The sequence below is a fragment of the Drosophila pseudoobscura genome, chromosome X (assembly GCF_009870125.1).
Source record: "Drosophila pseudoobscura strain MV-25-SWS-2005 chromosome X, UCI_Dpse_MV25, whole genome shotgun sequence".
Classification (NCBI taxonomy): domain Eukaryota; kingdom Metazoa; phylum Arthropoda; class Insecta; order Diptera; family Drosophilidae; genus Drosophila; species Drosophila pseudoobscura.
Window position 1 is genome coordinate 58,547,552 of NC_046683.1, and position 22,538 is coordinate 58,570,089.

General features: G+C 47.5%; 2 protein-coding genes across 4 annotated transcripts in view; one reads left to right on the forward strand and one right to left on the reverse strand.

Annotated features, from left to right (window-relative positions):
- The first annotated feature begins 680 nt into the window (after positions 1 to 680).
- On the forward strand, positions 681 to 3,430 carry st (ATP-binding cassette transporter scarlet). The gene is made up of 7 exons (XM_001352548.4): positions 681 to 1,110; positions 1,350 to 1,399; positions 1,497 to 1,633; positions 1,704 to 2,669; positions 2,737 to 2,978; positions 3,039 to 3,139; positions 3,206 to 3,430. Exons 1-7 carry the CDS (start codon positions 695 to 697, stop codon positions 3,379 to 3,381), a joined length of 2,088 nt encoding a protein of 695 aa, XP_001352584.3. The 5' UTR covers positions 681 to 694; the 3' UTR covers positions 3,382 to 3,430.
- A 9-nt stretch (positions 3,431 to 3,439) lies between these two features.
- The window catches only part of LOC6900031 (adenylate cyclase type 5), a 38,503-nt gene continuing 19,404 nt past the window's right edge, over positions 3,440 to 22,538 (reverse strand). For 2 of the 3 annotated variants that reach the window (XM_033384444.1, XM_015188218.2), the window contains exons 6-29: positions 22,004 to 22,167; positions 21,002 to 21,576; positions 19,606 to 20,039; positions 19,417 to 19,537; positions 19,025 to 19,202; positions 18,370 to 18,519; positions 17,467 to 17,588; positions 16,007 to 16,099; positions 15,428 to 15,574; positions 15,152 to 15,310; positions 13,152 to 13,296; positions 12,998 to 13,092; positions 12,764 to 12,923; positions 12,510 to 12,607; positions 12,119 to 12,209; positions 11,937 to 12,050; positions 10,656 to 10,799; positions 10,428 to 10,588; positions 9,822 to 9,955; positions 8,743 to 8,852; positions 7,656 to 7,825; positions 7,360 to 7,541; positions 7,141 to 7,265; positions 5,141 to 6,415 (exon numbers count right to left, since the gene is read on the reverse strand). In XM_033384444.1, the coding sequence (XP_033240335.1) occupies positions 5,141 to 6,415; positions 7,141 to 7,265; positions 7,360 to 7,541; positions 7,656 to 7,825; positions 8,743 to 8,852; positions 9,822 to 9,955; positions 10,428 to 10,588; positions 10,656 to 10,799; positions 11,937 to 12,050; positions 12,119 to 12,209; positions 12,510 to 12,607; positions 12,764 to 12,923; positions 12,998 to 13,092; positions 13,152 to 13,296; positions 15,152 to 15,310; positions 15,428 to 15,574; positions 16,007 to 16,099; positions 17,467 to 17,588; positions 18,370 to 18,519; positions 19,025 to 19,202; positions 19,417 to 19,537; positions 19,606 to 20,039; positions 21,002 to 21,576; positions 22,004 to 22,167 (5,147 nt within the window). Of the gene's footprint in view, positions 6,416 to 7,140; positions 7,266 to 7,359; positions 7,542 to 7,655; positions 7,826 to 8,742; positions 8,853 to 9,821; positions 9,956 to 10,427; positions 10,589 to 10,655; positions 10,800 to 11,936; positions 12,051 to 12,118; positions 12,210 to 12,509; positions 12,608 to 12,763; positions 12,924 to 12,997; positions 13,093 to 13,151; positions 13,297 to 15,151; positions 15,311 to 15,427; positions 15,575 to 16,006; positions 16,100 to 17,466; positions 17,589 to 18,369; positions 18,520 to 19,024; positions 19,203 to 19,416; positions 19,538 to 19,605; positions 20,040 to 21,001; positions 21,577 to 22,003; positions 22,168 to 22,538 lie in introns of all 3 variants that reach the window. The other variant, XM_002135359.3, reaches the window with a different exon arrangement.

Genomic DNA, 22,538 nt, shown 5'->3' on the forward strand with positions numbered 1-22,538 from the left:
CCTGCCCCGATCTGGCCTTATTTATCTGAGATATAGCCTTCCGATTTGGATTTGCATGTCATTAAAATACTGGTATCTTCTGAAGGCTACATCTCTGTTACGCAGCGGCCTTTCGGGGCGCGGCATGTCTTGTCGTGATGGCAATTCTACATGCATTTTAGGAAATTTCAATAGATTAACAGAAAAGACTAGGGTTGGGTGTACATAATGGTACACGACTTTAACTGTAATAAAATCCGACGAGGTGTTGGAATAGGTGTTGCTAGGGAGCTTTTCATTTATTACTGAATCAATTTGTCAGTTCTCTTTTGGCAGATGAGTGCGAAAGTGCCGAGCAAAACAAAGACGAGAATCCAATCCCCACCGATGTGGCGTAGTGGCATTCCTGCCGCGGCTCCAGCGGTTTCCCGATTGCTGCTTGGCTGCACTGCTGTCTCTGGCTTGCGGGGCTTCCCAAATGGCTTGACTTGGCCGGGACTGGTTACTGCTGCTGCTGATGACAATGGTAATCGGAGACGCTGCCTAAGTCGGCTGCTTCGCCAGCTGGCGGTGGACTGCAAGACGATCAAATGCTGACTGCTGTCAGGGCCACCCTAAAGATTGTGGAGCTCTATTTGCATTGCCAACTGCTGCTGCTAGTGCTGGTGCTGGGGTGGACTTCTCGGTCTGGCTGGCTGTAGTTGTACTTTAGTTGATGCCCAGCTGTCGCACGCTTCGGTTCGAGAGAAACGCAAACACCCGCTCAGGATTAAGGTTATCTAAAGCCAAAGAGATTATGTCCGATTCAGATAGCAAACTCATCCATGTGGAGAGCGGACCGCCGCCGGAGGAGCACGAGCTGCAGCTCGTGGTGCCAGTGGCCACAAGCAACAGTGAGATCCCCAGCCTGGACAGCACCCCAAAGCTCTCGAAGCGCAACAGCTCGGAGCGGAGTCTGCCCCTCAGAAGCTACAGCAAGTGGTCCCCCACCGAGCAAGGCGCCACCCTAGTGTGGCGGGATCTGTGTGTCTACACCAACGTGGGTGGATCTGGACGTGGCATGAAACGGATCATCAATAACTCTACGGGGGCCATTCAACCAGGCACCCTAATGGCCCTCATGGGCTCAAGGTGAGTTGCATTAGCATAGATTGGATTGTTGAGCAAGTAATCGATACTGGCTGCTCCGGCTCCAACTTCAGTGCCAATGCACTCAAGCGGAAACTAGCAGCCTGATTAGGCCCAAAATATTTGTTAAGTATGTCATGATAATGACTGAAATACTGATAAGCAACAAGATCTCTTGTGGATCTCAAACTGGTTTGTCTCACTATCGTTCATCATCACCCGCACCACCCTCCCATTCACAGCGGTTCTGGGAAGACAACCCTTATGTCAACACTTGCCTTTCGACAGCCCGGTAAGTAGTAGTACGTAGTAGTTTCGATAAGATAAGATAAGATCTACCTTTGCTTTGGATCTTGGTTGGTGGAATCTGGTTGGAATCTGCCCTGCAGCCGGTACTGTGGTTCAAGGCGACATACTGATAAACGGCCGGCGCATAGGGCCATTCATGCACCGCATCAGTGGCTATGTCTACCAGGATGATCTCTTCATCGGTTCGCTCACGGTACTTGAGCATCTCAACTTTATGGTGAGAGCTCCAATCCGAGGATTGATTATCTTTTGAGATATATATAGAGATCTTCTCCCTCTTCTCAAAGGCTCATCTTCGCCTGGATCGGCGTGTGTCCAGGGAGGAACGTCGCCTCATCATCAATGAGCTGCTGGAACGCACTGGACTCCTATCGGCTGCACAGACCCGCATAGGCAGCGGCGATGACAAGAAGGTACTCTCCGGAGGGGAACGCAAACGTCTGGCGTTTGCCGTGGAGCTACTCAACAATCCGGTGATTCTGTTCTGCGATGAGCCCACCACCGGCCTGGACTCCTTCAGTGCCCAGCAGCTGGTGGCGACGCTGTACGAGCTGGCCCAGAAGGGCACCACGATCCTGTGCACCATCCACCAGCCGAGCTCCCAGCTTTTCGACAACTTCAATAACGTGATGCTCCTGGCCGACGGCCGTGTGGCCTTCACGGGCTCGCCCCAGCACGCCCTCAGCTTCTTTGCCAATCACGGCTACTACTGCCCCGAGGCCTACAATCCAGCCGACTTCCTCATAGGCGTCCTGGCCACGGATCCCGGCTACGAGCAAGCCTCCCAGCGATCGGCGCAGCATCTTTGCGATCAGTTTGCCGTCAGCTCGGCGGCCAAGCAGCGCGACATGCTCGTCAATCTGGAGATCCACATGGCGCAGACGGGCAATTTTCCGTACGATACGGAGGTGGAATCCTTCCGGGGAGTTCCCTGGTACAAGCGCTTTCATGTGGTCTGGCTAAGGGCCACGCTGACGCTCTTCCGGGATCCCACCATCCAGTGGATGCGCTTCGTCCAGAAGATTGCCATGGCCTTCATCATTGGCGCTTGCTTTGCTGGCACTACGGTGCCGAATCAGCTGGGCGTGCAGGCTGTCCAAGGCGCAGTGTTCATCATGATATCCGAGAACACCTACCATCCAATGTACTCCGTGCTGAATCTCTTCCCCCAGGGATTTCCCCTATTTATGAGGGAAACCCGCTCGGGTTTGTACTCCACGGCTCAATATTATATAGCCAATATTCTGGCATTGGTGAGTTTTCGAATGGTATTCTCTGTCTTTGCATATAATTATTTAATTTTCTTGTCCGGATTAACAGCTTCCTGGTATGATAATCGAACCGTTTCTTTTTGTCACCATCTGCTACTGGCTGACGGGTTTGAGGTCGACCTTCTATGCCTTCGGGATCACCGCCATTTGTGTGGTTCTCGTGATGAATGTGGCCACCGCCTGCGGTTGCTTCTTCTCCACCGCCTTCAACTCGGTCCCGCTGGCAATGGCCTATCTGGTGCCACTCGATTACATATTCATGATTACATCAGGCATCTTTATACAAATTAGGCAAGTCATTCCCATTCCTGTGGTGAGCCCGACTTTAATGGGATTCTTTCTCGTTTATAGCTCACTACCAGTGGCCTTTTGGTGGACGCAGTTTCTCTCGTGGATGCTGTACGCCAACGAGACCATGACTATTGCCCAGTGGTCAGGAGTGCAGAACATCAGTAAGTGGAATCATTAATTTCGATTTTTTGGGGTCACCATTATCACCAAATCCATTCTTCCGGCAGCCTGCTTTGAGGAGAGTGCCGATCTGCCCTGTTTCCACACCGGCCAGGATGTCCTCGACAAGTACAGCTTCAATGAGGATAATGTCGCCCGCAATCTGCTGGCGCTGGTGGGTCTCTTCTTTGGCTTCCACCTCTTGGGCTACTACTGCTTGTGGCGGCGCGCAAGGAAGGTGTGAATCGTTTGCTGTAAATAGAATGAATGATCCAATAAACAGTTTCCATATACTCGTTTAGTTTTCCCAAATGCATTTATTAACACATTTACATTGACATTGACTTAACCTGACTCTGTAATATATGTATCAACATTAAACTGAACATCAAAGCTAATCAACGCACGCACACATAAGTACATACATATATATATGTAGCTGTAGCTGTAGCTGTATCTGAAATTGTATAAACTATATAGTAGGATACTTTGCACTTAGTTAAATTATATGTAGTTCGTAGCTGGAGCTGCAGCTAGAGCTAGAGTCAAAAGTGTCCCAGAGGGAATTCGTTTTTTCGAGTTTCGAGTTAAAACTAAGTAACAAAAAAATAAGTTTATCAAATAATTTATGCATCCTTACGTTCGTTTTTTTCATAGAAATCACAGCGAGAATTTTTTGTTGGTTTACTTTACTCATAAATATTATAAATATGTATTTTGCTCATAAACTTTAAAGTGTGTGAGGGATGCTTTCAGCAACATTGAGACATACAATAGTATATAGTATATATATATATATATAGTATATAGTATACTATACGTACAGACATCGAAACACATTTAACGCACACTTAAAACGATTTGGATTTACTTTACGGCAATTAACGCTCTAGTTATTCGTATTTGATACTCTTTGGATTTACATTTATCGTAGGGCATAACGTTTTTGCATAATTATCATTTGTGCAACAATTAAAAATAGTAGTTATTCTGTTTGGATTTTTCAATTGACAGAGTTCTCGCTTAAATGACGAGAGAGAGAGAGAGAGAGAGAGCGGCATCCATGGACAATCCCGAAAGATATATACTTTATATTTGATAGAAGATAGTTAGACACTAGCTTTCGATATGGTTATCGCTGGAAAATATTTCCATTCGATTCTCGGAAGTGGGGGGGGGGGGGGGGACTGTCCATAAACTTTAAAGCGAGAAAAATGTACTGCGTGGGGAATGCATTTGAATTTAAAAGAGATATGGTACGGTTTACTATAGGTTAAAGGTCATAGGTTCAAACTGATTATGTACGTATTTTGCCTTTGCTACTTTCGGTATCGTTTGACCACGAATCGGGTTGGAAGCGACTCTGAAACGTGTTTGCAATGCATTTCCCACCTTATTCAATAGTTAATCTTTCGTTTCATACTCGCTATAATAAACATTAAATTCGATTTGTTCTGCACACTTACCCAATGGATTCGATTCCCATGGGACTGGGGTGTGATATTAGCTGCGCTCTGAGGGCCGTCGGTTGCCTTACATTCATTTAGTACTTAGGAGCCTTAAACACCTACTTAGCGACTCCTACTCTTCCTCTTCAACTGCTTACAACCTATCGGTTAAGATAACTAACGATCCCAACACCTAGTGCCACTCTCTTTGGTACCCCGTTGCAGTGCAGTTTCACTCTGCTTTCGTACTTTGGTTTTTGTCTGTGATATGGAAACGTTGCGGGCTAAGCTCTAAGCTCTTTAGCTCTCTTTTTCATTGAATGCCATGCCTGAATGAAACACTAACTGAGGGACAACACGTAAAGCTACATTAAATGCGAGATCATACATATCGAGGGGGCAAAAGGGGTGTGGGTGGGGGGCCAATACTGAAGTGGCATCCCAATCAACCTACAAAAAAAAACATATTTCTACGAGTATCTCTAGCTGTCAGTTTTGGGCCTGCGCTTTTGTACATATTTACATGATTGGCCGGGCATCCCATCCATCCATCCCCTACGTGCTGACATCTTGAAGAAACCCCGCCCGGGGGCTGCTGGCGCCTGTTCCTGGTCCTGTTCCCGCTCCCACTCCCGCTCCCGTTCCTGTTCCGCCCGTGCTACTGATGAGTATCATGCTGCGGCTATTGGGCAGCACAAAGACTTCCGTCGTGAGCTGTCCAATCGGACTCATCGACTGCGACGTTTTGATGGGACTCCGATTGGGCTCGAGCGTGGCCGTCTTGGGCTGCCAGTCCTGGGAGGCCTCTGTCGAGGATTGAGTCGGCACACTGCTCTCCAGGGTTCCCGGCGCCGTCTGGGTGGAACTCTGGCTCTCGTTGGAGAGCAGCCGCGTGGTGGTAGTGCTGCTGCAAGTGGCCGAAATGGTGGTCACCGATCTGCGCTTCCTCTGCTGCGACAGGGACTGGGATTGGGACTGGCACTGGGACTGGGATTGGAATTGGGAGGATGTCGCTGTTGTGGTCAGCGTCTCGGTCACATTGAAGCTCACGATGGTGTCCCTCTTCCTCAGAGTGGTGGTGGCGGAGGCAGTGCCGCCTCCCAGTGGTGGCATTTCCCCCCTGAGATTCTGCTGCTGCTTGTTGCTCAGGTCCGACAGACTGATGTTGTTCTTCAGCAGGATCTCCAGGTTCTCAATGGAGTCCTTCAGGCCGGTCTTCTCGTCCCTTGCTATCTCATCCCTCAGCTCCGCCACCAGGGTCCTTGGTGGCGCTGTGGGAGTGGCCGCCGACTTGCTGGTGCCCCCACACTCGGAGCAGTTGTCCGCGAGATTCGGATTGGCGTTGCGCAGGAGGGTGGGCAGGGCTCCGATGGTCGTCACACTGGAGCTGTTCGAGATGCTGGGCGTGATGCCCGTGGAGCTGCTCACCGTCGTCCCGAAAGAAGAGGAGATGTTGTGTTGCCGGCAGAGGGACTTCCTGCGCTGCGCTGTTAGGCTCTGCATGTTCGAGTTGAGATCGATGTCTGGTGAGGGCAGCAGATCGTCTTCATCTTCATCCAGCTGATCTTTGGGTAGCTCCTCCTCCTGCTCCTTCTGCGGAGGGCTGATTCCCGCTCCTCCCTCTCCCTCTTTCACGAGTGTCAGAGTTTTGGGTGGCTCTACCTCTGCTTTGGCCGGCGACTCTTCTTTGATGGCAGAGGGAATTTCAATTGGCTTCTTGCCCTTTAGGAAGTAGGTGATCATGGACCCCTTGCCCTTGACATTGACGCTGCCACGGCACGTGAGCTCAAACCCTCGTCCCTCTAGGATCTGCTGCGTCTCCTGGGTTACCTGTGAAAATCGAGAGAGAGAAGGGGAAAACAAGCGATAACATAAATTCCGGCTGACAAGTTCAATGGCTGCTGCTGTTTCTGCTGCGGCAGGCTCTTATTTATTCTCACACGCAACGGCAGACGGGGTGGGATGGCTCAATATTTCATGATAACACCATTCACCCACTACCCCTCCCCCGTGGGCAACCCGCTTGTCGCACGCTTAATAATTTATTTCCTTTGCAAATTCTTTTCTGTTGCCTTTGCGTCGTTTTTATTGACGCCAAGCAAATAAAATCAAATGCGCATTTGTATCTGTATTTGTAACTGTATCTGTACCTGTCTCCCGCCGTTGGATTTTTGTCTGTATCTGTATCTGTATCTGTATCTGTGTCTGTTGCTGTATCTGTGCCTTTTTGCCTGTTGAGTCCGCTGCTGTCGCTTTTTCGGTTGTCGACACTAAAAAACTTTTCTGCTGAAAATGGTCAACCATTTTCACTGGTTGCCATTGATTAGACGGGCGTGGTGAGGCCACCATGCAGCCACCAACCACCCCCTCCATCCCCCGGAAAAGTTTCAGGTAAAAGTTTGGTCCAGAGATTTCCCCAGTTTTAGGAGCCATCTGGAAACTTTTGGTAATAAAAGTGCGGCTGGGAAACCGAGCTGCTTGAGCTTGAGTGCCCGCGATTAGCTGGAAATTAAATCAAGATCGGGTTCGGGTTCAGGTTCAGGTTGAGGACTCACCTGGATGTGATCCACGACGCCCGTGGAGTCCATTCGAGAGGCCACATTCACGGCATTGCCCCAAATGTCGTACTGCGGCTTGCAGGCCCCAATGACGCCCGCCACCACAGGACCAATATTGATGCCTGCAAAGGAAAGGAAATCCGAATGAGTGGAAAACGAATGCGGAAATACCGTATGCCCCGCCCCGTCCCGTCCCGCTTGAGAGACTCGCCTCACCTATGCGCATCCGAAAGTTGTTGAAGGAGTGCATGTTGACCTCTTCAATCTTGTCAAACAGCTGCAGCGCATAGTCGGCCATGGCAGTGACGTGATTGAAGTTGACCTGGTCGCAGGTGTTCACCGTCAGACCGGATGCCGCCATATAAGTGGCGCCCGTGCTCTTGATTTTCTCAATGCAACTGCGGAAAAACGGGGAAAAGCGGAAAATTTACAAACCTCTAAAAGTGTTACGGGAACAGAAAATGATTGCAAGAGCAGGGGATGGTGAAGTGGAAGCTGGAAGGTGGACTCACCGGAAACGCTCTTCGCTCAGCAGCTCATCGAAATCTGCTATAATCTCGTTGAGCAGACGCAAGCACTCGACACCCTCGTTATTGCCCTCCAGCTCCACATAGAATTCGGAGAAATTCGGAATGCTGGCAAACAGGATGCACACGGAATCGCATTGCTCGTGATACAAATCCTGCAAATGTCGGCACAAAATTAAATTATATTTTCATCTCTGCTGGCAAAGCTGTTTTCTGCAACTGTTTTTCTGTGTCCTGCCGAGTGCACTGAGACAAACATTTTTGGGGGCTATACTAAATATGGAATAACACTCTGCTGGCAAACATTTTGTTTTTGGCTTTGTTGGTACGTATGTAGATTTCACTTCGCTAGAAAACTTCCTCCATTGCGCGCCTTTTGTAATACTCTTGTTATATTTATGAACAAGCTCTTGCCGCTCTGTTCCAAATCCTCTCTTCCGCTAGTTGGCTTTTAGTGATCGATACCACGCGAACTTTGATTTCGCTCAGTGAGTGATGCTTTTTGGAGCTTAAATGGCAGCCCAATGCCAGAGTGTCGTGGCATTGTCGTGTCCCACTCTGTTGCCATTTTGGCTATCAAATATAGCTGCTTAGCTTGTTGGATTTGCATTTAATGTGGGAACATGTGCCTCGCCTAGCCTCGCCCCACTTCGCCTCTCCACCACACCGCGATGGCAGGTGCACTGAATCATTTTCAAGCCCCGCACACACATGCGGTCGCATCAGCAACCACCTCTGCTGCTCGACTGCTTCCAAGCAGTGCCCCGCATTGGTCCTCCTTCGCAGGCTCCATCCTTCGTTATTACCGTTGCCGTGCCCGTTTCCCGTTGCCCGTGCCCGTGCCCGCTCTCCCCCACCCTCCTTCTGTCGCTTGTGCATTTTGGCGCAGATTTCACAGCCAGAAAGTTTTTTAATATGTTGAACAGTTTGCTGCATGCATCATGAATATATGTACGAATACTACTGCAACTACATAGATATACATACAAATGTACATTTACTGTGTATATAGCTTATGGATAACACGAGTGTATATATGTATGATTATATGAATATATGTAGGTATACTCACATCGAGGTGCTTTTCGCGGCTCAGAAAATGCTCTGCCACGTGAACGGGCAGAATGTTTTCAAGCAGTTTACGGTTATAAGCTTGCAAATGTTCCATATCCTCCTTTTCCTCTGCAAAACAAGAAACAGAAAAAGAAGTAGAAGTAGAAGTAGAAGCAGAAGCAGAGCAGAAGAGCAAATTGAAATATCAGTTTATCAGTTTACCGTTACGTACCCGTACCGTGAGAGAGGTATGTACGTTCATTCTGAAAGCAACAGCACCAAAGCTCACATTGAGAGAGGTAGACAAGTGCAGAAGGAGAGAGAGCAGAGGAGTGAGTCGTGGGTGTGCTAGAGCGGGAGGGGGATTGGGAGTAAGTATGCAATTGTGCACTAATACTAATGAAGTGGCTCATATGTCAGGCGGCACTGAAACTTTCTGCACTTTCTGCACTGTATCTCTCTTCAACCCACCTCTCTCTCCCTGAGGATGGCTCACTGATGAGGGGGGAATCATTGTAAATGAGTGACGTGACACTGTGTCAAACGGAAAAGAGAATAGAACATCATCATCATTTTGATTATGAGCCGTAGCTTTTATTGCTAACTTTTCAATAGCCAACATTCTAATCAGCGAAAATTATTTGAGGGTTTTCGTTTCATTAGAAGGGAAAAGTTTTACTTTTACGCCATCAAATTTGGGAGTATGTACTCGAAAATGTTGAAGCATATTTAATTGAAATGGTTTCCATGCAGCAGTGTCGGATCGCGGTTGTACCCTATTGCCAATGAATGACCTTTGTTGTGGCACTACGACTTTACAGCATTTTGAATATTTCTTATAGTTAGAGAGACTTTATTTTCAAATTTACAGTGCTGGAAAATTTAAATGGAACATTGTGCTTTAAATACTGTCTTTAAGGTTAAAAAACATATTTAGTGAAATTTTTAGCACATTTCAAGAATCCCCTTCATCTCCTTTAAACGACTTTTTTGTATTTCAAATTTTATTATTCTTTCTATTTCCTACCTTTGCACAATTTTTTCCACACTTTCCAACACTGTTTAGGCTGACATAAATACTGTTTCAGCTGCACTCACCCGTTGCCTGCAGTTTCCAAATGAAATCCAAGCGATAGGTGGCCTCCGTCTGGTGGCTGTGAAAGATGAGGGCCAGCATGAATGCAAAAAGGAAGATGGAATCAATTATGTAGCGCAGTAGGGCCTCCTCATTCCTATTCCATTAGCCGTTATCGTAGCGCAGTTGCAGTTCCAGTGGCAGAAACGAAGGCGCAGGCAGTCCCAAAAATGGTGATAATCACGAAGCGAAGTTATTCCAGTCCATTAAAGCGTAATGCGATGGCAAGAAAATGAGAGAAAAGTAGGCAAAATCAGGATAGTGTTGCAGCAGCAATAAGAGGAGCAGTAGAAGCAGCTGCGACTGCAGCGGACAAAGGCGGATGCTCGAGCTCCAGTTGGTGTGGCCCCAAGTGCTAAATAAAATTTTAATGCGGTTTGCGGCTGCAGTAAATGCATTTCCATCCCCCCCAATCCCTAACGTCCCAATGAAAACCCAGCTGAACTCGAGACCCAACCCAACTGAAATTGCATTACGACATAATTCGTTTTTATTCGCAGCCAGCAGCCAGCAACCGGCAGACCGAGGACTGAGATGGGGCACAGATGCAAAGATGCAGAGATACTTACGCCAATTCATGACTGATTTCCTTGCTGCTCGCATATAAATAGGAGGAGCAGGCCATGTAGCTGCCGGAGGCCAGGAGCAGAAGCATCAGCTTGAGCAGGATCCGGAGCACTTGGTAGGTGGCGCAGCTCATCATCGAGAGCAGGGTGAGCAGCAGGAATGTCTGTTCGGAATCAGGAAATTATAGCTCCAGCAGGCAACAGCAGGCTATGCCACATACACACACTCACATTGTACGCCAGATAGAAGTCGCAGTCGGGTGCCTTCACTGACTCCGGGAACAGCATCTCCTCCAGATTGTATTCGGTGACATTCACCTCCATCCAGAAGCGGTGGCTTTCTAGCAGTTCCAGCTGTCGCGAGGATTCCTGCAACTAGAGACCGCAACATAGCGAAATATTCCTAATTAGCTGCTGGGCCATGAAACGCACATTAGAAAAGTTTAACGATCTGTGGGCGCCATTAAGTGCGGCCTCCCGAAATGAATACGAATGCCATGCCTCTCTTGAAGTGCCGTTAAACACACAGTTCGAGGACCCCAGCCTCCCAGGCCCCCAGCCCCCTGGCCACCTTCTGTTGAAACCCCACAAAGTGACAACGAAATGTCAAAGAACTCTGAGGCGGGCGAGACTTTGCACAGACAAAAGGCCAGGGGGCAGGAAGGTAACAAGTTGCCCATAAAGCCACCTCTCACCTCATCATCCGGGGACACCAGGGGCCGGGAGGGGCCCGGGAGGAGCGTTGAGAAAATTCTTGTTTTTCCCAATGGCCAACTTTAATGGAAAAACTTTTGTTTTGACGCGCCCCCAAACAGCAGCAGAAAACAAAATGCAGAGCAAACGCAACAAGCGCGCCCCAATTTTATTTCGACTACAAAACGTACATTTTATTTTTATTCGTTTCTAAGAGGGTCGCCTAAATACTCTGCCTGCCACTTCACCCCTGCCTTTCCCTAGTGGGAAACTTTTGCCAGCACCCAGAGCGATCCCAGACAAATGCACAGCCAAATGAAGAGGAAAGGTTGGCAGTCCCTCGGGCTGTTTGGGAATCTGTAGTACCTTTAACTTATGGAGATTATCTACGAATTTCCCTAAACCTCATAGCTATGGTAGCCATCCCCAAAAGCCTCTCACTCCTACGAGTATAATCCGAGTTTGTCGCATAAGCAGAAAACAACTTTTGGGAGGATACAACTTTCAGGGCACAAAAAAAGAGAATGTATTTTTTCACAAATATTTCACCATTTATCAGATTCTTTAGACAGAAATATGACAAGATAGCAGATATGACCATATTTCATTTTGATCCTCAATTTTTTGTATCCAAAAGTTGTGCAATTTTCATAGTTCAATTGAATTTCCTTTGAAAGATTTCACCAATTGAATTAAAATGTTGTAAATAAATCTTCTTTGTGCCATTTTTCTGTTTGGCACTGACTTAAATATTTATGCCATAAAGTTAATAGAGAGTTTAAAACCCCCTGTACCCCTATACTACCCGTGAATACTCACCATGGCCAGGAGGGTGGTGAGGACAATCAGGGCGACGCTGGCAAAGGCGAAAAACTGCGATATCCTGCGATTGCTGTGAATGCGCGATGAGAAGCGTTTGATGTCCGATGGCAGCTAAAAAGTTGTGGAATTCGTCGAATGAAAAATGCAAAAACCAGCACCAGCTCCCCTTTTACGCTTACCTGAAAGTTGATTTTATGACATGCCACCAAAAATACCAGGAATATCAACAGCAACAGCGCCACCAGGGACAAGGCCAAAGTCAGCAGGGAGCTGCAAAAGATATGTATGTGGTAGAGTGGGTTGGGTTGGGGTGGGGTGGGGTGGGGTGGAGAAGGAAAGTCGAAAAAGTAGAAGAATGGTCACATAAAAGGGGGTCACAAAAGGGGCGGGGGGGTTCCAGGAGCATGGATAGTTGGCAATATAAATAAAACAATATTTTGGCAACATTTTCGCAAAGAGTAAGGAGCCAAAGAGCCAAAGAGCCCGAGGGGCAACGCTTCGCTTGGACGCCCCTTTTCATGCAGGAGCAAATATGTATGAACAGAAAGGGGACTTGTCCTTTCCACTCACCTCTGGAACACCACCAGCCGCATTAAGCTGGTGCCGAGGAGGACCAACAGACTGCAATAGAAGTACACACACAACATGCGATCCGGTTCGCTGGCGTACTGCAAAACAGAATAGAATCGACAACAATAACGAAATTTGTATTTTTAAAGGATAATTTTGGCATAGAGATGAGAAAAACCATCGATAAGCAAAGCGATTACTGATCAAACTAAGAAATAAAAGTCGTAATGAGTGGATTGTGGATTATATTGTACCTTCCTCTCCAGCACACTCTTTTTGAAGCACAGCAGCAGTGACTGGCAATGCTCGGCTCTCAGATGATCAATGCTTCGGGCATCAATGGCACGCATCAGATACTCATTCACCTCATCCTCTGGATCCTTGGTGCTCTCCGAACTGTCACCAAAACCAAATCTAAAATGGAGGAAAAACAATTACAGGTCACAGATTCACGTGGAATCTATAGAGAGCCGTATAGATAGCCTTACTTGGAGGAATGCTTTTGGGCAGTACCGTGCCCCATCATGCGCAACTCCTTGGATATGTTTCCATTCACTTGCAAGCGATTTCGAGACTTTTTGTGCTTAAAGAGGGATAAGGATACAGATAATCCAATTAAATATGCTCCCAAGATACACTTACAGGTCTGTAGATATCCCCTGGCACTATGAGATACGTTTCTATTTGATGATCCTTGAGATAGGAATTGCGTTCGGCTCCCTTGCCGACCTCCACCTCGTAATCGCCATCCAGACATTTAAGCGTCTCCTTGGTGATGTGAACGCGTCTGCAGAAGGGGAAAAGCGGAGAAGCGTAAAAGGCGGAGGACATCCTAATGATTATCCGAAGCTGCTTAAGTTCTACCTCTGCCACTGCCAGTGCCTCTCCTTCTAATGTATGTGGGTGGATGCCAACTGCAGTTAACCGCAGCAGAAGTAGCAGCAAGCTCACATTACATGCCACACAAACTGCCACAGCTGCCGCTCTCTCTCTCTCTATCTGCAGCACCCTGGGTAAATAGTTTTTAATGCTCCTCGGCAACGGCTGCCATTTTCTACTCCCCGGAACGTGGCACGTAAAGCAACTTCATGTTGTTGATTCTATTGATAATTACATGACGCTTTGTTATGGATTGCTTCACTGCACCCGGCACCCGGCACCCTGCACCATGCACCATCCCAGCCACTGTTCTGCATTCTGTTCTGCAGCTAACGAAGTTTTTACATGCGCTCCACTCTTGACTCAACTCAACTTGACTCCCGACTCTCGACTCTTTCAGTGGCTGGCAGTGGCTTCCAGCCCAAATTGCAGCTTATCAGGCAACCACTGAGCCACCCACTGCAGCTATTTGCTTTTAATTTCACCCCCAGACAGGGCTAACAAACGAGCTGCCGTCGCTGTAGCCATCGCCCGGGTGACCCAAATAAACTTAACAGTTACTTAAACTTCCACCCAAAGTCCAAAGTCGCTGCGTGAATATTCAAAAACTCAGAAAACAAGGAAGAGCGCGGCAAGGCGTGAGTGAGGATACTAAGGTTACCCCTTAATACTCGGAATGTAGGTAGAGAACTGTTTTATACACGATTTTATCGAAAAGAGTTCTTTAGCCCTCTGTGAGCGGGGTCGCGCTCGTTCTAGCTCTCACGATCCACACGGCTCTCGATCGGCCTTAGTTTGTAATGGAGTAAAAAAATAGGGTCACCTCATTCTCTGCCTGGTACGAGCATACCCTCTCAAAGCTCCATTTGTTCTAACAGGGTATGCCAGGAACAGAAACAAATTGCTCAAGTGTTGCAAGTGAGTGCAAGTGCAGCTGAATCAACAGCAACAGCAACAAAATATTGTTGCGGGAGCACTTATCAGTGGTCGCATGGTCGCATGGCCGTGTGGGTGTCTTGTTGTTCGGTTGTGTGTGGGCGTGCCACATGCCACAAAAGAGTTGTGTGGGCTATAATCGATTGGGTGGCGATCCTTAAAGGGGTCTTTGGGGGCTGTTTGCCAAAGCCACTCGTAAGTTACCAATAACTTGACACACGCTCTCCTGGCTGGCTCCTGGCTTGGTTGCTGCCACGACAAGACGCATGCAAAATGTGTGCGGCAGCAATTACAACGATTACAACGAATTGCCACACCCTCGAGCGGAAGGCAGGAAGAACGACCGCAGAAGAGGAGAAGGCGGCGACACTTTTGGACTTTCAAGTGCCATCGTGGACGTGGCAGGAAGGTGCTTGAGAGACTTTTGGCCCCCGCGTGTACCACGAACCTCGAGCCAACAGCCAAGAACCCAGAACCAACGTGGCTTTAATTGTGCGCAATACACAAACGGAAGTGGCAGAAACTTGTCAACGGAGGGTAGCCAGGGAAACTCCTTCCGCAGCTCTGCGACTGTCTAGGACGAGTGCCATTCATGGCCATTATTCACAGCTGTCGCCAGAAGTGGCACACAAACTGACCAAAAATGGGGATTTTCAATGGATTGAATGGGATTTACAGTGGCATTCGCAAGGAATGGCAGCAAAATTAAATGAAATTGAATGGGATTTCCCTTTCTCTTGCCCCAAAATGCCTCTATGTCTTTGGCTCTTAAAGACAATGCGAACCGCGTAATTAATTGGATATATATGATGGCAGATAGGACTTACCCGGGTATGCCGCCGCTCTCCATGTGATTGGCCAGGGTCACATCGTTGGACCACACATCGAACTGCCACTTGACCAGGCCGAGGACGCCGCAGTGCACCCGGCCCGTATGGATGCCCACTCGCATGTTCACATTGACGGCCATCACCTCGCGGACCAGCCTAAAAATGGGATACAAGATACAGGGAAAGGCAGCCGCAACAAAGCCGCAAACATCAGCATCCTTTTGTGTCCCATAGATGTCCTGTCCGCATGGGGACAGGGATACGGATACTCACGCAATGGCGTCAATCATATCGAGTCCCATTTCTACAGCACAATGGGCATGATCCGGCCTTGGCTCCGGCAAACCAGAGACACAATAATAGCAATCGCCCAGCAGCTTAATGCGAAGACAATGATGCTCCGCAGCCAATCGATCAAATCTGCAACACACACGACACGAGGGACAGCGGACACAGGACACGGGACGCGAGACACAAGAGGGGGAAATGAAAAGTCAAAAAGGAAATCGAATCGAACAGCCATAAGAAGTAATTTAAGTTCTCCTTTAAGGAGAGAATTAAAGCAACTGGAATCCATCCATCCATCCATCCATCCGGCATTAACCGAGCCACTTGTTACGCGCTCATTTACTCGTCGTACTTCCACTTTGATGAGGCTGCCCGCTGACCCGAGGTCAGTGCTGTATCCTGCGCTCCCTCGAAACAATTAATACAGCCGAAGGCTCTGTCTGGCAAGAGCTTCAACCCGAGACAGGCAGTGGGAGTTTTTCCCATTAATTGTAGCCACAAGACTCCTAACTACGCTACTCATACCAGATGCTGGATACTTCTACTGCGAATGGGAATACTCACCGGGCGAAGAGCTCGTTCAACAGACGCACCAGTTCCTCGGCGGTGCACTGATCCGAGAGGCTGGTGAAACCGCAAATGTCCGCAAAGAGGATGCTGCAAGGGAAACGGGGAGGAGCTTGAGAGACAGGCAGGAAAAACCATGCAACAACAAAGAAAACGCAACGAATATTACAGAACCTGCGGTTCCCTCGACTCCACTCGATGTTGATACAAGTCTCGAGGCACAGTTTCTCTTGCAGGACAATCTTCTTCAATCTGTGTGTCTTTCTGTATCTGTGTGTAAGTGTGTGTGTGTGTGGGTGGGTGTTTGTGCACAGTGAATGCTCTGTGAATGGCAGACAATTGCCTGCGAATCAATCTTTGTAGAGGAAACATTTCTGTTGGGTTTTTCGCCTTTCAGTCGTTTGAGAGATCTTCTACTGTATCTACAAAGCTGCTTGAATGGAATTTTATAATAAATTTAACTTTCCCCCTTTCCTATATCTTTCACTACATTAGCTCCCACTCCCACACGCCACCCACCCCCCAAGTCTTGCCAGAGAATTATTTTCCCTTAGTCTTGAGCCTTGAATTATTATGTTGGTTATTTATTCTCGTAAATCTAATGGCGGCAAATCCTTTACTTGCACGGGAAATACTCGCAATAGGCCATGTGTTGACAGACCTCCGTTAGCAATGCTCTTCAAACTCTCACTTGCCAAGTCCCCATCCTACGTCCCACCTCCCACGTTTCATGTTTTCGCTGCTACTTTCCGCTGATTTTACGACTCGTAACGGAGAAGGGCTTAGGCTTAGGCGGCTCTGCACGTAATTTAATACAAAATGTTTGAGCTACAACTTTTCGGGAGGGGAAAGAGTGTGGCTAAACAAACAGAAGAAATCAACAGGAGAATAGGGAACTTGAAATACCCTGAAATACAGAGCTATGGTTAAAATTGGCATAGGTGGAAGGTTCCTGTTCCCATTCCCCACTATATCAGTAAAGGGACGAACATTTCCTCGAGAAAAGTCTCTTAGACTTATCCTCACTTTCAGAGGTTTTCCACTTTCTCTTCTTAACAACCTTCAACAGAATTCCCAAGTACTTCTCTCTCCCCTTAAACCAAGAAAAGAGCAACTACGAAAGACAGAGGCTCAAACAGGTGCGCGCCTTAAAGTATGCTTTATTTTGCTTCGTTGAGTGCTGTGTTCGGCTGTGTGTTTGAACGTGTATTAGTGTGTGAGTTTTGGTATCACTGTGCGCCTTTACCTTCTTTTTTTGGCTTTGCATAACAATTCATTTGACTGCGCTACAGAATCCCCCACGCCCCACACAGACGCTTCAGAGACACATTCAAAGCTTCAGACTCTGAGTCGAGCAATTTATTGACTTTGCATGCAAATAAATTCACTCGCACGCAGCAAGAGAGACACACAGATACACACTAACACTGATGGAGATGGAGATGGGGAACACTTACCTGACATTCTCATGTCGCTGTATGTATATCTTATGGAACTGTGTGTCACGTGGCTGGCCCGCAATATCGTCCTTCATCTCCATGGCCACATGTCGTGGCAGGACCGACAGTAGCAGGCGTTCCTGCAACAAATGAGAGGAGAGATGGAGGGAGAGATGGTGGAATGCTTTATTCGAAAATACCCGCTATTTCGTAGGGCATAAGGGCTGACTAATGCTGTGGCTAAACTGAGGGAAAGTCGCAAAACAAGCAGACCAAGGAGCAGGCTGCAGCCAGTGTCAATTCTTGAGCTATAGATCTGGGAATTGGTTGATCAAGATATAATGCAATTGACAAAAGTTACAGTTGGAAGTAGGGAAGCGTAGAGTTCAGTTAATTTTCTGCACCAGTACAGGATATCTTTAAGTCGGCAGATATCTTCTGTAGCATAACTACTTGTTGTTTCATTTCTTTTGGTTCTAAGAGGGTTCTCTGTATGAGAATACAACTTCAAGTTCAATCTGGAGCTGGAGCTGCAGGAGGAAGAGGAGGAGGGGGAGGCATCATCAAAAGGTGATGCCAAATTATAGGGCGTGGGCTGATGCCCTTTTGTCCTTTGTTTGGCTACCATCTACCATCAAAAGGCCAACAAACGAATCACGAGAACCAGCAGAGAGGGTGCGGCAACCAGACGCTACAGGAGATTAGGAGCGGAGCAGTTGGTGGCCCTCGCGCTTTATCAGGATTCCGTTTGATGCAAAAAATTCGTGGAAAATTTCAGCTTTCTATTCATTTATGTTTGCTTTGCGCCTTTGCCCTTTTCATGTTATTTATTTGCAGACACCGTCACCGTACACACCTCGTATGACACCTGTGAAAATTGCTTTCTCTGCCACTAAGAAGGGTGTCCCCTCTCGTACTCACCTGCTGTTGATTCTCGCGCTGTGTCCGCAGCCTCGCCTCGATGCACTGCCGCGTCTCGATGAAGGCCTTTCGTTGGGCCTTCTCCTTGGGCCAGTGGGTATAGACGCCGGTGAGGTTGGCCAGCAGCAGGGCCACCACTGTGGCGAGCAGCTACAAAAAGAGATTGGACATTGAAGAAGGAGCATTAATGACATTACGACCCATAAAGACAATGAAAAACATTGGTTAAAGATGCGGAACAAGAGGCAGGAGGCAGGAGGCGGGAGGCAGAAGAAGGACGGTCCCATAACAGCGTTGAAGCATTCTCGATTTCATTCAATTTTGCGGCAATTTAATTTCATTTCATTTATGGCCTACCCCCTGAAGAGGGAATGGACTCTATGCCACACACTGCTGCCACCCCCTGGGGCAATTAAAGCTCTCTCACTCTCCCAATGTCTTTCTCTCTCTCTCTCTCTGTCTCTTGCTCTCGGTCTGTGTTGTTTTCTTCTTTAACGATTCACTTTTATTGTTTGCAAATGAATTTGCATTTGCGGCTCACTGGAAAATGCCGAACCTGTTGATAGATGGCTGGCTGCATGCCTCATTGGGCAGCAAGCACAACAGAAACGTCTGCTGGGAGTCGACTGAATGATTCCCTATGAAAGGTACTCACCTCCTCCCACTTGAGAGTCTTCTCCTCTGCTGCTGCCGTGGTGAACCTCAGGCAGGTGTACAGATGAACGATACTCAGAAGGAAGCCTCCGATCAGAGCCTCCCGCAGGCGGAGGGGCAGCATAGTGTAGGTCATGTAGATGAGGACGATGCTGCAGGCGCTGCCATTGAAGGATTTGCTGCCGAAGAGAAGCAAGAGAAGTGTAATTAGAACAATGGAAGGACAGCAGATGTCAAAGGACAGCAGATGTTGTGTTTGCTTAGGATGATTGTTGATTATGGGCCCAATGTGGATGGTGAATGGGTGGATGGGTGGATGGATGGATGGATGTGCGAGCAATTAGCGATGTGAGAATGATTAATTTTCCAGGAGGCAACAGCTGCAGGACGAACCTGGGCTGCATGGCATAGCTGACGGCCACTTCGATGGCGAGGAATGTGCCCAATATCACATAGGAAACCAGCACCAGAAATATCTCGTTCATTGCCGGCTTGGCGAGGATACAAAGCAGAACTGTGTCAAAAGATACAATTGAACGATTCAAAGGATTCAATCGATGGTTAAAGTTGAATGAGACTCACAGCCATAGACAATGCCACAGATTAGCATTACGATGAGGAACACCAGAACGGACTCGTCAATGCTCATGACCAGTGCGGAGAGGATGTGCCCCAAATTATCCTCCGAAGGTCCTGCTGCTGCCGCTGTTGCCTTTGACGATGTGTTTAACACTTCATCACGTTCCGCATGTGAAATTTCATTGTTGTCGCGTACACGCGGCGTATACGTAATGCGTTTACTGCCATCAGCCCCCTCTGCCCCATCTTCCCCATCAGCCACATCATCATCAACGATGTAAACGCCATCGCCATCAGTCAGGTCATCAGATGGGACATCGGACAGGACATCAGACAGGACTTGATCGGGCTCAATAATCAGTTGAGCCGCGTTTCTTCCGGACAGTCGAAGCACCTGCTCCTTGTGCTGCAGACTCCTCCTGCTTCGTATTCTGTATCTGCAATAGAGACAGACAAAAGATTCATTCGATTGATTGAAATGTGCGTGTTTGATGTGCGGCCAACTATCCATCTTGCTGTTTATTTTATGGAATAAATATTTATGTGGAAATTCATGAAAATGAAAACGTAAATGGAATTCGGACTGGAATATTCGTATGCATTTTGGTAGGAAGTCATGTTTTGCCAATGATTCTTTTCTATTCTGCTCTGTGCTGTTCTGTCTGATTGAATGACGATATCTAATCTCTAAAAAAACTATTTTATTTCATTTTTTTAGGATTTATTGAATGCTTTGTTTAGCTTTGCCTTCGTATATTTCGATTACATCGATTTTCGTTCATTAAATTCCTTGATTAAATTCAGATTACTTTGCCTTGAACTCCCTCAACTTTGTTGCGTCTTGTTTTAAGTTGACTTAAACTTTTGCATATTTTATGGCAATCTTGTCCCAATTTATTTTCGGTTAGGGCAGATGAAAATACATTGAATAGGGCCGCCTGGAAATGGATTAAAATCCACAAATAGAAGGTCTGGGTTTATTTTCCTTTTAAAATCATTATTTTGAGGCGTCGAGTATTTTCTGTGCCATTTTTCGAGACATTGGCTTAATATTTGCGCTAATTTTTCATCCGTTCAGCCCCCAGCACCCGCTTCAAAAATTGAAATTTAAGCATATTTCTTATTAAAGTCCTGTATGCCTGTATGCTCCTGCGAACAATTGATGTCTTGGCTTGGACTTTTCCCCAAAGCTGCCTTTAAATTCAATTTGAGCCTACTTTTGGGATACTTTTATGGGCTCGGGATCAGCAGCAAAACAGCAGAACAGCAAAAGCTGGAAAAACCTGGAAAAGTTGTTTGATTGGATTTTCGGGAAAACCTCAAATGCGAACGAGGGAAATATTAGTCGCCTTTCAGTCCTTTAGTCCTGCCATCACCTGAGATTCCCTCCCTCTCTCACCTGGTGCGATGCTGTTGATGCTGCTTGTAGCGATGCTTTTGGGGGCGTCGGTAATGTTTGCGCTTCTGCCTAACCTGCTGCTGGCTCCACAGCGGCGTCCGGCGTCCATCATCATCGGCATCCACATCAAAATCAACAAGGTCGCGGTCAGAATCAGGGCCTGCTCTTCCTGCCACACCGCCTGCCGCCCGTTCCCTTTCCTGTTCCTGGTTTACATCACGTTCCGTACTCATGCTGCCGCTTGAATTCAGATTAAAATTCAAATTGAGAGCCGCCGCAGGAAAGCGCCTGCCATTGGCAATTTGTTGGCCGATTGCCGTTGGTGGCTTCATTGCGGTTGTCGTTAAGTTGCCGCCTCCATCAGTGGCACTGCCACTGCCACTGGCACTGGTATTTGCGTCCAGGCTGAGACTTTCCAATTTTATTGCACTCCCCCCGCCTTTGCAAAGCTGCAGTGTGGTAAACACTATGTGCGTTCCGGACAGCGCCAGGATGAGGACCAGCAGCAGGGCCAAAATGTGAGTCGTGTTACTTTGGTTCATTCTCAAAAAGTAACGCTGATACAGCATTTCCACCTAAGCAGACGAAGAAAAATGGGGAATAAAAAGTTAAAAAAAAAACCGTTTAAGAAATTAAATAGAAGAGTCATGCTGGAAGCGAACTTAGAACCTTAGGACACCCTAAGTGTTAGATTTACAGTATATGATCCAGCTATGAAACAATTCAAATTTGTGTCAACGGTGCCACGCGTCATGCAGCAATGCCTCTCGGGGCATTGAGGCTACCTTTGAGGCTTTGAGTCGCTTGGGGTTCTTTATGGCGGCAGCAGAAGAAACCAGACGGATCTGATGTCACATCCATCTTATCGAATAGACAACAGACCTACCAGTGGGCGGGCTGGTGTGCAAACTTTTGCCAAAAGGAATGGAAGGGCAGGGGGAAAGTTGAGAGAGCTGTTTCGGCAAAGCATTTCATGCTAAGCTTGGAGCGTAAGTAGCTTACCTGAAGATTCTTAAACTGATGCGTCGAGCAGAGGCGCAGAATGATGCGGTTCAGCCGGAACCAGAAGGAAATGCTGGGACTGAGAGGACCACCTGTGCCGCCACCAGCACCGGCACCGGCACCACCCTGACTGGGATTGTTGGCCTCCACATTGCTGGCATCACCTGAAAGCATAATCGTAGGCACATTTCAAATTCAATTTCAAACCAAAAGGGAGGGAGAGGACAGGGAGGGAGTACAGGTGCACAGCTTAGACATATAAATATTCATCAGTTCAGACAGAAGCCACATTGGTTCTGCGGCACACAGACTCTGATTCGTAGGAGTCTGATTGAATTCACTCAATAATCGCAGCTGTAATTATCTCCTGCATATGCTTAAAGATTAGAATCGGCAATCTGGAATCTGGAATCTGGAATGCGGAGTGCAGTAGTCAGCGCACATATAATTACTGCATGTTCGAGGACTCCTCACTCCTCATAGAGTCACAGTTGGCTGACTGCACAAGTAGATTAAAATTATGGAAATTGCTGGT

Coding starts and splice junctions, on each gene's coding strand:
- st (XM_001352548.4), top strand. CDS start 695: ATGCCCAGCTGTCGCACGCTTCGGTTCGAGAGAAACGCAAACACCCGC. Junction 1,400..1,496: donor ACTTGCCTTTCGACAGCCCG/GTAAGTAGTAGT, acceptor TCTGCCCTGCAG/CCGGTACTGTGGTTCAAGGC. Junction 3,140..3,205: donor GTCAGGAGTGCAGAACATCA/GTAAGTGGAATC, acceptor TTCTTCCGGCAG/CCTGCTTTGAGGAGAGTGCC.